Below are 14,173 nucleotides of genomic sequence, written 5' to 3' on the forward strand. Positions count from 1 at the left end.
AACATTTCTTAATAAATACCAAAGATGTTTAAAATTTATTAAACTAAACAATAAAAGATCACACTTTGTGCTCTTGGAACTTTTAGTGCTCACTTACACTGTCTTGAGTTTTCACTGCAAAAACCTACCTATTACATGCCACATCTCTGTCCTGCTGCTGGGTTTCCCTATCATTTAAATTCAGCTCTCTGATACTCAGGGAAGCCAACACGCTCAAAGATGGGAAGCTAAACACTGAGTAAGTATTCACTTGAATGTCTATTGTTCAAGGATCTGAGTTATATAAAATTTGCTTAACTCTTCATGGGGAAAACATTCAAAATCCAGTAGAAACTTACAGCTCTACCCTGGTTTGACCAAAGACCAACTGGAGCATAATATTCATGAATAAAATTACCTTGAGTAGTTGGAACAAAATGATCAACAATAAATTTTGGCAGGTATCTTAAAAAAAAAAAAAAAAATCTTGCTAAAGGTCTGGCTCAGTGGTAGAGCTCTTGCTTAACATGTGAGGCCCTGAGTTCCATTCCCAGCACTGAAGAAGGAGGAAAAAAAAAAACTCTAACCTTAGGGAAGGGTGATTTTTCAGTTTGTTCCAATCCCTTTTTGCACTTTGAGAGAGCTCCTTAGCTTCTTCCCAGTTCCCACTGGCCATCTCGGTAGAAATGTCACTCAGCATGTGCGCAGCTGCTGCATATCTGGGGAAAAATGCCATCCAAATTTCAAATGTTAAGGAGTGTTTCCATAAAAATTACTGCATCCTAGCTGCTAGATCTAACTCTGAAGGATAAAAGTGTGTTTTTTTTAAATGTGAAGGTTATTTAAATTTTATTCTAGCACTAATTTAACATAACTGGAAAGGCCCTAAAGAACTGATATAGGCTGCCCAATTTACACTGTATGATAACATAATACATTTCACTATATAAATGTGATGTGATATTAATCAGTTCATCATTCCTAAGTTTTGAGATTCTTCCATTCATTCAACAATTTGGCAGCCACCAAATAAATACATAATTGACTTCAGAATTATAAGAAAATGTCAATTTGATAATTTAATCATTTGCAGTCAAAGGTAGCCAGAGGTATGCATTCCAAGTTAAGAGAATTACTTAGAGGTTGGGGTTGTAGCTCAGTGGTTGAGCGCTTGCATAGCATGTGTGAGGCACTGGGTTTAATCCTCAGCACCACATAAAAATAAAATAAAGGTATTATTTCCACCTACAACTAAAAAAATAAGTGTTAAAGAAAAAGAGAATTACTTAGATTATTTCGAATATAACTAGGAATTCACTGTAGGAGACAGCAATGCTGAAACTTTATACACCATTTAGCTGAAAAAATATGACTTTTCACTTTTCTAGATATCAAAATTAAAAACATTTGACCAGTGGATTCGGTAGCACTTTTGAGTACATATTCACTGTATTTGACTCATGTCTTAAAGCATGTAGTACCAGTATGTACAAACACTACACATTAAGAGGAAAGGAAAATGACTCCAAATGTAAAAATCTGCTTACAAACTCTTAGATCTAATAATTTTCATGACTTTGCAAATGGATAATCCTGAGGTAAAAAAAAAAAAACAAACAGAAATCACAACCTGCTTGATCCATACTCCAATTCCAAGAGGCCACCTGAAATCATCCCTGTCAAACTTCACCCATCTCCTTCCATCAACACCAGGCCAACCCTTGTCACAATCTGGACTCATCATGTGGTGCCTATCACTTATCTGACTCAAACTGGAATTGCTAAACTGGGAACAGCATTCTCCTTCACATCCCCAGGTTCTTCCCTCCACCCTGCCTTCTTACACAGGACACTCCAATGGTCTCAACTCAGGGCTGGGACACATAGATGAGTCCCTTCCACTGACTGCGAATCCCAAATCATTCTCCTACACACTTGGAAACCCACATTCCTGGGAGGCCCCTGCCTCCCTTAGGGCATGTGACTCCTAGACAGATTATCTTCTACCATTTTCTGAAACTGCTACCTACTTCCTTTCTCTACCTCTGTTTCCTATAACAATGGCCTGGTGACTTTGACATCAATGAGGGCAAAGAACACTCTTAGATCCTAGACCTTCTCACCAATAATCACTTTTCCACCTGTCTTCCACTGCCAATGTGCCAACAGCTGTGGAGACTTCTGTCTCCAATCTACATGTCATCCTCAAAAACCTTGACTTTCAGCATTTAATCCACTAAGCAAGACCCACCCCCCACAAAGCTTTCCAGCTCATTTATTGCTGATAATTCCTCCCACTCTCTAAGACCGTAGCTGGTACTCTGACCATCATTATCTATCAGTCACAGGTCTCCTGTCCTTCCAGCCTGCATACCCAACCAGAGCATTTTAGCCTAGCTCTCCCTGAGAAACACGCCTTTTTTACCTGGGCCACAGTCATGGTGTGCACACTGACCACTTCCTCATAGCCTGAGCCCAGGGCTCTGAATGTTGCTGAAGAAAATACATAACCAGGCTGACTGGTTTTGCTTGACTCATCACCACAGACTTCATATAAGCACTTCCTTCCTCAGCTTATCTACCTGCTCCCACCACCAAGGTCAAACTAGCCTCTCTGTAGCTTCTCTTGCTCCCCTCCAACTATGACTCCATTGGACGCTTTGGTTAAAAACAGGAAATGGATTGGCTACCTGCCTAATCTCTTCTACAGCTTCCCACTGCTTAGAGAACAGATTCAGTCTATTCACTAGAGCTTAGAAGCTGAGTATCCTCTGACCCCTGCAATGTTGGTCCGTAAGTAACCTCCCCTTGCACCACTGACCTCTCCCCCGACCTCCGGAGCCTTAGCCAGAGACCTCTGGAATTTCTCCAACTCAGCCAGTTCTTTTCTGCCTGAAGGCCTGTGTATACACAGCTCACCTCATCACCTAGAAGCAGGGATCCAGACTCTTATAGTTTAGATATAAGGTTTCCCCAAAAAGTTCATCTGTGAGACAGTGCAGGAATGTCCAAAGGTGAAATGCATTATGAGAGATGCAATCTAATGGCAGATTGATCCACTGATGGATTTACTGTGTGGTAACTTTAGAGAGGTAGGATGTCGCCAGAGAAAGTAGTTTACTGGAGGCCTAACTTTTGGGTATATATTTCATCCTTGGTGAGCGGGCCTCTTTCTCTGCTCCTAGTTGCCATGTCCTGAGCTGTTTTCATCTACCTTGCCCTTCTGCCATGATGTTCTGCCTCATCTCAGACCTAGGGCTATAAAGTGAGCCATCAATATACTGAAACCTCTGAAATCATGAGCCAAAATAAGCTTTTCCTCTTCTAATTGTTTTTATCAGGTTTTATAATCCCAGTGATGAAAAAGCTGCCTGAAACACAGACCCTGACATGCCTACCTCCTCTCTATTCTTATGTCTTGTTTTCCAGGGTCACGTTCCAGGGCCTCCCCCACAACACTCTCTACAAAGTAGAATTTCTCTACCTTTCCCCTCAATTGTCAGGGCACTTTTCACACACTACAGTTATTCTGTTTACTACCTATCTCTCAAGGGAGATGTAACCCCATTATGACAGCAACCCTACCTTGTTCACTGCTGCAATTCCACTACTCAGGGACATAACAGATTTTTAACACTCAACCCATTTTTACTGAATAAATGAGGATCAATTATTTCATGTACAGAAATGAGCAGAAAGGGTTCCCAGGCTACATATCACATTCCAGCTACTATATAATATGACCTCTTCCTGAAGTCAATTAAATCTGATTTTATTTATCATGCTAAGGCCCTCTTCATAACAAAGAGAATTTTAGTTATTTTATTACAACATACCTACTTTCTAGAAGGAATAGGAGATGGCTTATTTCTTCACCATAGTCCTCTGACTTATGAACTTGTCAACTATGGTTTTGTCAATCACAGGACTAAAAAGCAATTCTCATAGATATAACAGTAAGAATGACAATTACAATAATAACTAACATGTACTAAGTATTTTGCAAAGGTCAGGTGGTGAGCACTTTATGTGTGCCCACATATATCTGTAAGAATATACTATTATTCTTCCCATTAAAGTGCCCACATATATCTGTAATAATATACTATTATTCTCCCCATTTTACAGACAAGTATGCTTGTCTGAGTGGTTTCACAGATCATGAATACAGTGAAACTGAAACTTAGCTTCAGAGTACAGCGCCTCATAAAAGGGAAAAGCACAAAGCCACTAATAACAAAAAGGTAAAAAGAGGTAAGATAACTGAAGGTAGAGTAGAGGAAATAGCCATGTTAAAAGATCTGGCTAAGAGCTGGTCATGGTGATGCAAATGTGTAACCCCAGAAGCTAGGGAGGCTAAGGCAGGAGGATGTGGCTCAGTGGTTAAGCACCCTGGGTTCAATACCTGTACCAAAAACAAAAACAAAGATTTGGCTAAGAAAGTTCCATTTGAACCCAAGTAAGATATTAAGCTTTCTATCAGCTAAGGTAAAATAGAATAAAATCAGTTTATACTAAACTGATTAAAAACTAATTAAAAATTGAAATTGTTGAATAATTTCAATAACTTACTTACCCCCCCTGCTTTTGGTAATGCTGGGGATACAACCCAAGGTCTCATGAACATTAGTCAAACCTTCACCACTGAGCTACATCCCCTCAATAACTTACTTTTTCCTCAATAACTTACTTTTTAAAGCACATGGTTATTCTAGACAACACTTAAAAAACTTTCTCAAAAGCAATATCTGAATCAATTCAGTTAACTTTGAGTCATAAATCTTAAATCAAGAATCAAAAGTGACATTTTAAAATGCAAAATTTTTTTTATATACAAGTTGTTTTGTTTTTTGTTCTTTTTTGTTTTGTTTTGTTTTGCCTATAAAACCTTTTATCAACCCCTACTTTTGCTGATCAAACCAAATTTTCACTAAAACCATGTACTAACATAAATTAGTGAAAAATTATTATTAGTGAAAAAGAATAACACTTTATCTGAAGTGTTATTCCTAGGAAAACATTCATTTTCCACTTATTCATACTAACAACATATTCACAAGGCAGGTTTGTTTAAAAGTCTGTATTAAAAAATTGCTTCCTGCCCAAACTATTTGGGAACATAAGTCAGGGAAAATTTTTGTAGCTCTAACTAAAAACACATTGTTTCTGGCAACCATAACCTAAGCACATTTCTACATTTTCCCTGAACATTAGAAATGCATGTAAGTAAGGCAAAAACTAAAAAAAGGAAAACTTCAAAAATGGTTTTGGCTATGAACTTAAATGTTTCTACTTTGGCTGGAAGGAAAAATAATAAAATCTATTAAATTTTCATTTTACACACAGATATTATAGTGAGTTAACATGCTCCTACCTGATAAGATCTTCTCTGTCTTGAAAAATTTGTGTTTTCCGATTGACGGTATAACTAGGAAACTCCATTCGGCCGAGACTGACCAACAGCACAGTAGAAAGCTGACCTTGACCACCACAAGCAGCTTCTTCATCTTCCATGGCATCTGTCAATGAAAACAGTAGCAAGATCCGGGAAAACACAGCCCTAGGGCCTTTACAGACTCGTAGTGACTGTCCAGCCAAGTCTTTGGCTCTGCAAAAATATATAATATAGAAATGTCCTTCTGGTTATTAAGCATTTAAATGTCAGATTTTGTATATTAGTCTCAGGTACAATAAAGGTAAATGGCACTCATTATCCTAAACCTAAAGCAAATCTACCACCTCCAACCATGTGAAACTTAACCTCTCCAGAGCTCAGAGTCCCACTTAGGGACACAGGATTGATTGAATTTATGTCTTCAAATGGTTTCACATATGGTTTGGCTCAATAAAAGTGTTTCCTTCCCTAACCACAGAATAGGATGAGGTTTAGCATGGTCATGAACACTTAAAATATCAAGAAAACTCATAAAAGTAATATCTCTTCAACATCACTAATTCTCAGCTATTGATTTTGGTAGCAACTTAGATTAAAGAATAAATATTTATTTAAAATGTCACTAACAAAAGCTCTTGGTAAGGCAGCATCATTTGTGTACCTGGAAATGGTACAAATCTGTACCAAGGTTTGGTGCTATTTACTAATGTACAAAGTAGTCCAGAAACATCTCCATTCCATGGTCATCTCAGAGAGAATTCAGTTCAATTCTGGATGTCGGCAGTGTGGGTTTGAAGGTCTGAATTAAAGTCTAGAACTTGTAGCAGGGTTTCTCAGCCTCAGCACTACTGTATTTAGGCTGGATAATACTTCGTTGTCGGGTCTATCTCATGCCTCAGATGATGTTCAGCAGCATCTCTGATCTCTACTCAATGGAAGCCATTAGCACCAGCATCTCCAGTGATGGCAACCAAACATGTGCCCAGATGATGCCAAATACTCCCTGGTGGTTAAAAATCACTTGAGAACCACTACCCTGGTAAGGACTTCATACCAACTCATCCAAAAGATATGAAACCAAAAGCAGACAGTGCTGCATACCTGGGAGCAATAGTGCTCCCATCAGAGACCTGAGGGAAAAGAGTAGGGCTCCTATCACACCATCATTTTATTGAAAACTATTCATCTATACAGACTGTCAAAAAGTACCCACTTCTGCTGGCCACAGTGGTATATACCTATAATCCCAGTGACTCAGGAGGCTGAGGAGGAGTCAGATTCATCAATTTAGCAAAATCCTAAGCAACACAGTGCAACCATGTTTCAAGAATTTACATGTTTCATAGAATTTACAGGGAAATGGATGGCATTAGAGCAGATTATGCTAAGTGAAGCTAGCCAATCCCTAAAAAACAAATGCCAAATGTATTCTTTGATATAAAGAAAGTAACTAAGAACAGAGTAGGGACGAAGAACAGGAGAAGAAGATTAACATTTAACAGGGATGAGAGGTGGGAGGGAAAGGGAGAGAGAAGGTAAATTGCACGGTAATGGAAGGAGACCCTCAGGGTTATACAGTGGAGGGGGTAGAGAGAGAGGAGGGGAGGGGAGGGGAGAGGTGGGGAGGGGGGAGGGTGGATGATGGGAAAGGCAGCGGAGCACAACAGACACTAGTATGGCAATATGTAAATCAATGGATGTGTAACTGATGTGAATCTGCAATCTGTGTATGGGGTGAAGGTGGGAGTTCATAACCCACTAGAATCAAAGTGTGGAATATGATATGTCAAGAAATTTGTAATGTTTTGAACAACCCACAATAAAAAATTAAAAAAAGAAAAAAAAAAAAAAAAAAAAGATTTAAAAATTACCTAAGAATTTACTGTCTTTGTTCTATTGACTATTGTTTTTGGTGCTAGAAATTAAAATGGTTTTTTTTTGTTTTCTTTTGTTTTGTTTGGACAGAGGATTGCACCCAGGGGCACTTTACTACTGTGATGAATCCCAATCCCTTTTATTTTTTTATTTTGAGACAGCATCTCGCTAAGTTACTGAGTGTGACCTTGAACTTGTGATCCTCCTGCCTCAGCCTCCTGAGTCACTGGGATTACAGGCATGTGCAACTGAGCCTGGCTAGTATGATCTTAAGCTTAAAATAAGCTAAAAAAGAACCTAAGTTATTATAAATAAGGCTCTTTCAGGTCTCTCAATCTAATTTCAACTGAAATAAGGATTACAATTATAAAAAGCATACAATCTACAATAAGTTAGCACTTGTTATCAACATTTTAAATAATTTTACTCTTATAAAGTGAACAAACCTTTTTAAAATCACTGCTCTGATTCCAGACTGACTCTTGCCCCAAGTGCAGACTGAACGCTGTTTGGCCAATTTGAGAAAGTCATCCACTAGCTGCTGTTTCTGTCCATTGGGATTTACCAAGTGGAAGGTCTTAGCCAGAGTTTTCAGCTCAGGAGCAGAAAGAAGTTCAAGCACTTCAGAGAGTTCTTGCAACTCAGATTCTGAAACAGTTTTTTTAAAAAAAGTGAAAAATTGTTCTAAGGAATTTTACTACTTTCTACTAAGTAGAATAGTAAAAGAAAGAAGGAAGTATAATGCCTTCCACTGTCATATATAAATAAAAAAATTAAAAAAAGAAGGAAGCTTAGATAGATACAAATAAAGTGAATTTTTACTGTATAAAATTTAAGTAGTTTGCCAAAACCCAAAACTAATTTGGTGCGTTTGCCAAATTCTCTCCATTAAAGACCATGGAAGATAGATACATCTTAAAAGTTCTGAAATAACAGAATTTCTCACAAAAAGGAAAATGTGACTACAAAAAAAGATACATGTGGAAAGCTATTATCGTTTGGGCATGCTGCTCAAATAGATTACTTGACTATACATTCCCTATCTTTGTCATTACAAAACCTCCAAAAGGACTTTCCAAACCAGGTTAGAGTGATCATCCTCTTCTCCCCACAGTCCCTTCCCTGCTCACATTCTTCAGACTGGAAATCCTTTCATTGGCTCACTCATTTGGCACACAGAAATCATACTCTGCTTTTATGGGCCCCAGACACCACACCAGGCCCTACACATTTGGCCTGGCTGGTCTCTGCCTAAAAGACACTCACAGTTTAAGCAGTGCCTTCTTACACACAACAAATATTTACTAAATGTGCACTCATGCCGGGTGATGTTAAGACCCTGGGCACACTACAAGGTCTTTTTGTGGAAATTGCCTTTCCACAAGAAGCTTACCTCCTGGCATAGTAAATAAAACAATGATTATACGTTAGGTGGTTGTAACTACTAGAAGAAGAAAGAAACAGGTGAGATAAAGGGAGCCTCACAGGGAGGCTGGCCGTTTCACACAGGGTAGTCAGGCAAATTTCTGATGAGCTAACATGGCACAGAGGTGAATGGAACCAGGAATAAGCCACGTGGCCAGACAATGGAAACTCTCCTACATGGAGGGGATATTAAGGCCAAGGTTCTGAAACAGGAGTGCACTCAGCATGGTGAAGAGCACTGAAGCTGTGTGGCTGCAGCAGAGGGAGTGAGAGGGCAGCCACAAGGTCAGAGAAACAGCCAGAGAGATGTTGCATCATCAGTAGGGCTTGGATTTGACTGAGTGCAATGATGAAACATCTGGGTTCTGGTTTTGTTACTGAAAGGTTATTTAAAGGTAGGTCACAGCAGCAGTCAGCTGGGATGCTGGTCAACCATATCAATTTATGGAATCTGCCCAGATCTTTCCCATCAAGTAGAGATCAAGATTCCCTTTCCCAGGTGGCCCTGATGTCAACAACATGTGGGAAGCAATGCTCCATGGAGGGCCTCAGATTCTACTACCTAACTACTCATATCCAAGCTCTTTTGCTGAGCCTCCATGACTTCCCCCCATGTTCCCTATGTCCATCCTATCTAGCCCCACCCTAACATCCTAACTTCATCTTTACCTGCTGCTCTCCCATAACAAACTCTGTCCCAAAGGAACCATTTGGCTCAATTTGCTTATTTTGCTAAAATGTAAGCAACCTGAATCTAAAGCTCACCAGTTTTCGTTTTCCTCATAACGAAGTTTCCACACAATATCATGTAAGTAGGTATTCAGTGAAGACTACTGACAAGACAACCCAGGGTATCATTGGAGAAGACATATTCTCCTTTACTGTTTACATAGGTTTAAATCAATTAAAAATTCTCCAGGCAATCAATGCATAAGAGCTGTATGTGTGTGCACATGTGGGTAGATGAAGTTTTTAGAAGAAACACATATTTCAAATAAGCCAGCCTTGTTCTTTTATAAAGATGGAAGAATCTGAGTAAAATTACTCAACTTCTTGCTGGAAAGACAGAGACAAGGAGGTATGCATTTCTTCTGTGGCACAATCTCTACCTGGGTGATTTCATGGTCTTAAAACTGCAAGTCAGGAAAGCAAGAGCAGACAAGTTTTCACTGTCCTGGTGGTCTTATCTCATCACATAAATAATCTGTTGCACTAAGTTTAAAAACTTGATTTTAAAAAAGCAATTACTATTACCAGGCAGCAACCAGGAGATGGCACCATACTAACAGTACCATCATTCTGCAGAAACTGAACTCTTCAGGTTACCATTTCATCTTTCAGTATCATCTACTGATCATACCTGTCTGGAGAAAGCCTGCGTGCTTCAATTCTTCAATCACAGGTATTAAGTCTGAAGCAATCTCTTCATATTCTAATTTATTCATCTTAATCCAGCTTAATTTACGTTGAAAGAGCCTTACATATAACTTCTGACCACTAGCTGTGATAAAGTTAAGAGAAATAGGAAAAATATTACTTTTTTTTTCTCAAAAACAATATACAAATTACCCATTTACTTTTAAAATTTGAAGTGAGTAAATATACTATATTAGGAATATACATTTTCTTACCTTATGTATAATGATATAATTTCATATAAGTCATTTTACAAAGTTCCAATTTAGTAATGAACATGAGTCATTTTAAAACTTCTAAAATCAAATCCCCCTATTTTCTAGTCAACATTTCTTCTTCCTAAGAGAAACCCTACCTACAATTCTAGTTATTTTGTTCTCTGCTTTCAGTTTAATATACATTAGTCCATTTAGGGCCAAAAATAGTCTGAATTTTCCAAAACAGTGCCTAGCTTAGATAGGACAGTCATCTCTACCTCAGAGTTCTATTCCAACTTACATAATTAACCTGTTAGGTCTATTTCCTTACTACTTGAATTATTTTTAAATTTCTGCCACCTCTAAAATAATATTATAGCTTTTAAATTTTTCTACATTTTCCTTTCTTTCCTTCAAAGAGGCAGCTTTTACTTAAGACACATTGTATGTGATTCTCCATGGGAAGCAATACAATGAATTTGTTAAACTTGCACAAGGTAAACTGTTCATATTTTCCAGTTATATGGAGGCCCAGATCCATCAACTACTCAAAAAGTCACATAAGCTGGGCATGGTGGCACACATCTGTAATTCCGAAGCAGGAGGACTGCAAATTCAAAATCAGTCTGAGCAACTCAGTAAGACCCTATCTCTAAATAAAATATAAAATAGGGCTGGGGATGTTGCTGAGTGGTTAAGAGCCCCTGAGTTCAATCCCCAGTATCCCCCCCCAAAAAAGTCAATATAATCAGCACCCATCCAAAGAACTGTGGCCAGTCTGGATTAAAGAGCCAATATGATGCCTTTATGTCCATACCCAGGTGAGACAAGAATGAGATGGAGGCTGTATGGACACTTTACACAACTTGCCGAGAGAAGGGCAAGTCACCTGTTAAAAAATAATACAAGGAATATCCTGATAATTCCACTGTGTGTAGTTTCTTAAATATTAGTAGTAGCTGGGTGTGGTGGTACACACCTGTAATCCCAGGTACTTAGGAGGCTGAGGAAGGAGGATCCCAAGTTTGAGGCCAGCCTGGGCAACTTAACAAGACCCAAACTCAAAATAACAATAAAAGCATTAAATATTAGTAGCAACATCTAGGATGTTTTTCTTTTAATCAACTGAAGAGACAGACACGCCCATACTGCACAAGAGGACAGTGTGAAAACCATGTAAACAGTTCAGCCACAAAGTAAGCTATTTCGACCTTGAAGTGATTCAGTTCTAGAACCATCATGACCCTTTGTAACAGGGCAGCCACGCCAGGGTGCCCTTTTCTTCAAACCTGCAAGACCAACTTGGTGCCACCACTGGCTAATGATTTGAGGCACAGACTAATATTTTTAAAGGTACCAATTTAAGCCTGAGAGCTTCCATTTTCTCTACAACCTGACTTGAAGAGGTCGAGTCCAGGAATCTAAACACTGTTGGAAAAAATTGTGCCTCAGATTGGTTTGTTATTTTTCCTAAATTTTATATTATTTTACTTTCATTTTTGAGGAAATGAACTGTGAAAACAAAACAATCTAACAGGAAGCTTGATTACATGCCTAAAATGCAAAGTTATGTTTTTTTTCAGTATATTTTAAAAAAAATCTGGCAGGGTCATTTTACATCCATCAAACATATCTATAAAGGAAAAAACAACTGCTTCCATGGCAATCCAAGTACTGCTTGCACAGTAGATAGCACCTACCTGCATATCCTTGATACAAATCTTATAGGAAGCTCGGATTCCCATTTACAAAATCACAATGATTTCTACCAGTCATTAGGTCACTGCCCATCACATCACCCTTCAATTAGGACAGCAAATGGAAAACAAAAAATTGAAAGCAAACAGGCTGAAGATACCTGATAATTGAAGAAATTTACTTATAATTCCCTTCTCCTCTTCATCAAAGAGCATCATATCATCTTCATTCTCAAGTACAGCTTTCAGTACCACATGGAAATTCCGAAGATAGTAAGGATGACTCAGTGTTTGAGGCATCTTATCAGGAACACCACAGCTTGACCCTTGCTCCACAGCAGTGCTGCAAGTGATTTTACTCTTTAAGCCACTCTCACCTTCCAAAACTTCTTGAAAGTTACTCCACTCAGAAGCAATTGTAGAACTTGGAAAATTTGCCTCTGAATTTGACAACTGTGTTTTAAGTTCTGAAACAACAGTCATTTCTACTTCTTTACAATTACATGCCTCACGTTTTTCAACACCTTTATCATCTATAACTTTGACATTCTCTTGCTTTACAAGACTATCTTCTGAAGTATACTTTAAATTATTCCCAAGGAATAAATCTGGAGAAAATAACGTGGGAACTTTATCAGAGAACCCAGGGGTAAGGGTGAATTTCCCACATTTCTGAGCAGTCTTTTGGCTTTCAGCTTCCACTATTTTATCACCTTTTACCATAGGTTCAGAAATATTCTCTTCCTTTAGAGAATCACATGTAAAAATATTTTCTTTTTGAGAACTGTTCTCCAAAATTTGATCCTTGTCAATTTCTGAGCAGTTAGCAATCAGGCTTTTAACAGCTGTGGATGTGGAACTCTGTAGACAATTATTGGTAAATTCCTCATTCTTACTTACTGACTTTTTAGCCTTTATGTATTTCCTGGACAATTTAGATGACAGGCTTCCCAAAGAAATGACTTTCACAGAATGATTTCTCAGCTCATCTTGATTTTTGCACACCAAGGCATCAGTACTTTTAAAGTAAGGACTGGTCTGCTGTTTTGCGCTCATTTTTGCCAAACCACTTTGGTGAGGGATTGGACTTGTCTTTGGTGGTGACTTCCTTGGTCTTACATCTTCTAAGGCAGTATTCGTTAAATCTACTGTGGTCACATTTGAATTCATTAAGTTAACCTGTACTGGATTCGTTTGAATGACATCACCATTGTTAGCACACATTTCATCAAGGTGCTGGTTTAAGTTATACCGGGGCACCATTTTACTACAAATGGGGCAAGCAAGTTTAGCAGGTGGTGCATTATTAAAATACGAAACAATAGAGTTAGATGAATTTTTTTTAGTTTTGTTGATTGATAAGCTTCTCCGAGGTCTTTTTTTGTCAGGCGATTTCCCTTCTGACATTATGAGTATTAGAAAAATTGGGTGATCCAAGTAATAAAACACAGGCTATTTCTGGTGAAAGATAGCAATGCTTTACTTTTACTCTTTTGGCTTGAACTAATAAAAACGGGGACTTTATGTAACCTCATGTTATTCGTTTAAATTTCTTCTTCCTACAAAATAAAACATATATGGGTTAAAACCACCTTCATGAAATTAAACATGGAATGTCAACATTTCCTGGGACAAGAGAACCCTAGGCTTGAGACAGAACACGGAGGCTGCACGCAATTTTAATGTCTTTTATCATAAAATAACATAACTAGACTTATAAGGTTAACTTATAAAGTTAAGACCCTTTTAACATCTAAAATTACCCGTTTTTAAAAAGGGATTTTTTTCACTACTCCAGATCCTTCTATAAAAGCACAGCATCCATAACATTTTCCGTGGGAGATGGTGCCCATCGGGATGGTTCCCCAGGGCAGCTCCCGCCTCAGGCCTGCACAGACGAGCGCCCACAGTTGTCGCGGGGATCTGCAAACACGCGTGGTTGCCACAGCCACAGCTTCCGCTGCAAAGCCCCTGGGGGCTAGAGAGCACCGCCAGAGCAGCAAGGCCAAATCCGCGGGAACCTGGGTAGCGCACCCGCGGCCACGCGACTGCCCTGCGTCCTCCCGCCCTGCGCCCCTCCCCTTCCTCCCTTTGAGCTGGCCCTGAGCTCCACTCACGATTCGTCCCCGCCGCCCCGACTTCCCTCCAGGCTCCGCGCGCTGGCACTCTAGGCATTCCCAGCCGATCTA

At 38.9% G+C, this 14,173-nt stretch overlaps 1 protein-coding gene across 2 annotated transcripts in view; it reads right to left on the reverse strand.

The window, feature by feature from the left end:
* Fan1 (FANCD2 and FANCI associated nuclease 1) overlaps window positions 1-14,173 on the reverse strand; it is a 34,104-nt gene extending 19,931 nt beyond the window's left edge. Inside the window, exons 1-6 of one of the 2 annotated variants that reach the window (XM_058576659.1) lie at window positions 14,102-14,173; window positions 12,146-13,543; window positions 10,035-10,175; window positions 7,696-7,897; window positions 5,354-5,587; window positions 567-698 (exon numbers count right to left, since the gene is read on the reverse strand). In XM_058576659.1, coding sequence (XP_058432642.1) covers window positions 567-698; window positions 5,354-5,587; window positions 7,696-7,897; window positions 10,035-10,175; window positions 12,146-13,391 — 1,955 coding nt within the window. In that variant the 5' untranslated portion in view covers window positions 13,392-13,543; window positions 14,102-14,173. Of the gene's footprint in view, window positions 1-566; window positions 699-5,353; window positions 5,588-7,695; window positions 7,898-10,034; window positions 10,176-12,145; window positions 13,544-13,747; window positions 14,054-14,101 lie in introns of those variants that run through there. The other variant, XM_046435611.2, reaches the window with a different exon arrangement.

This window comes from Marmota monax, unplaced genomic scaffold, assembly GCF_021218885.2.
Source record: "Marmota monax isolate L192 unplaced genomic scaffold, Marmota_monax_Labrador192_F-V1.1 WCK01_AAM20220418_F8-fsc00005, whole genome shotgun sequence".
NCBI lineage: Eukaryota > Metazoa > Chordata > Mammalia > Rodentia > Sciuridae > Marmota > Marmota monax.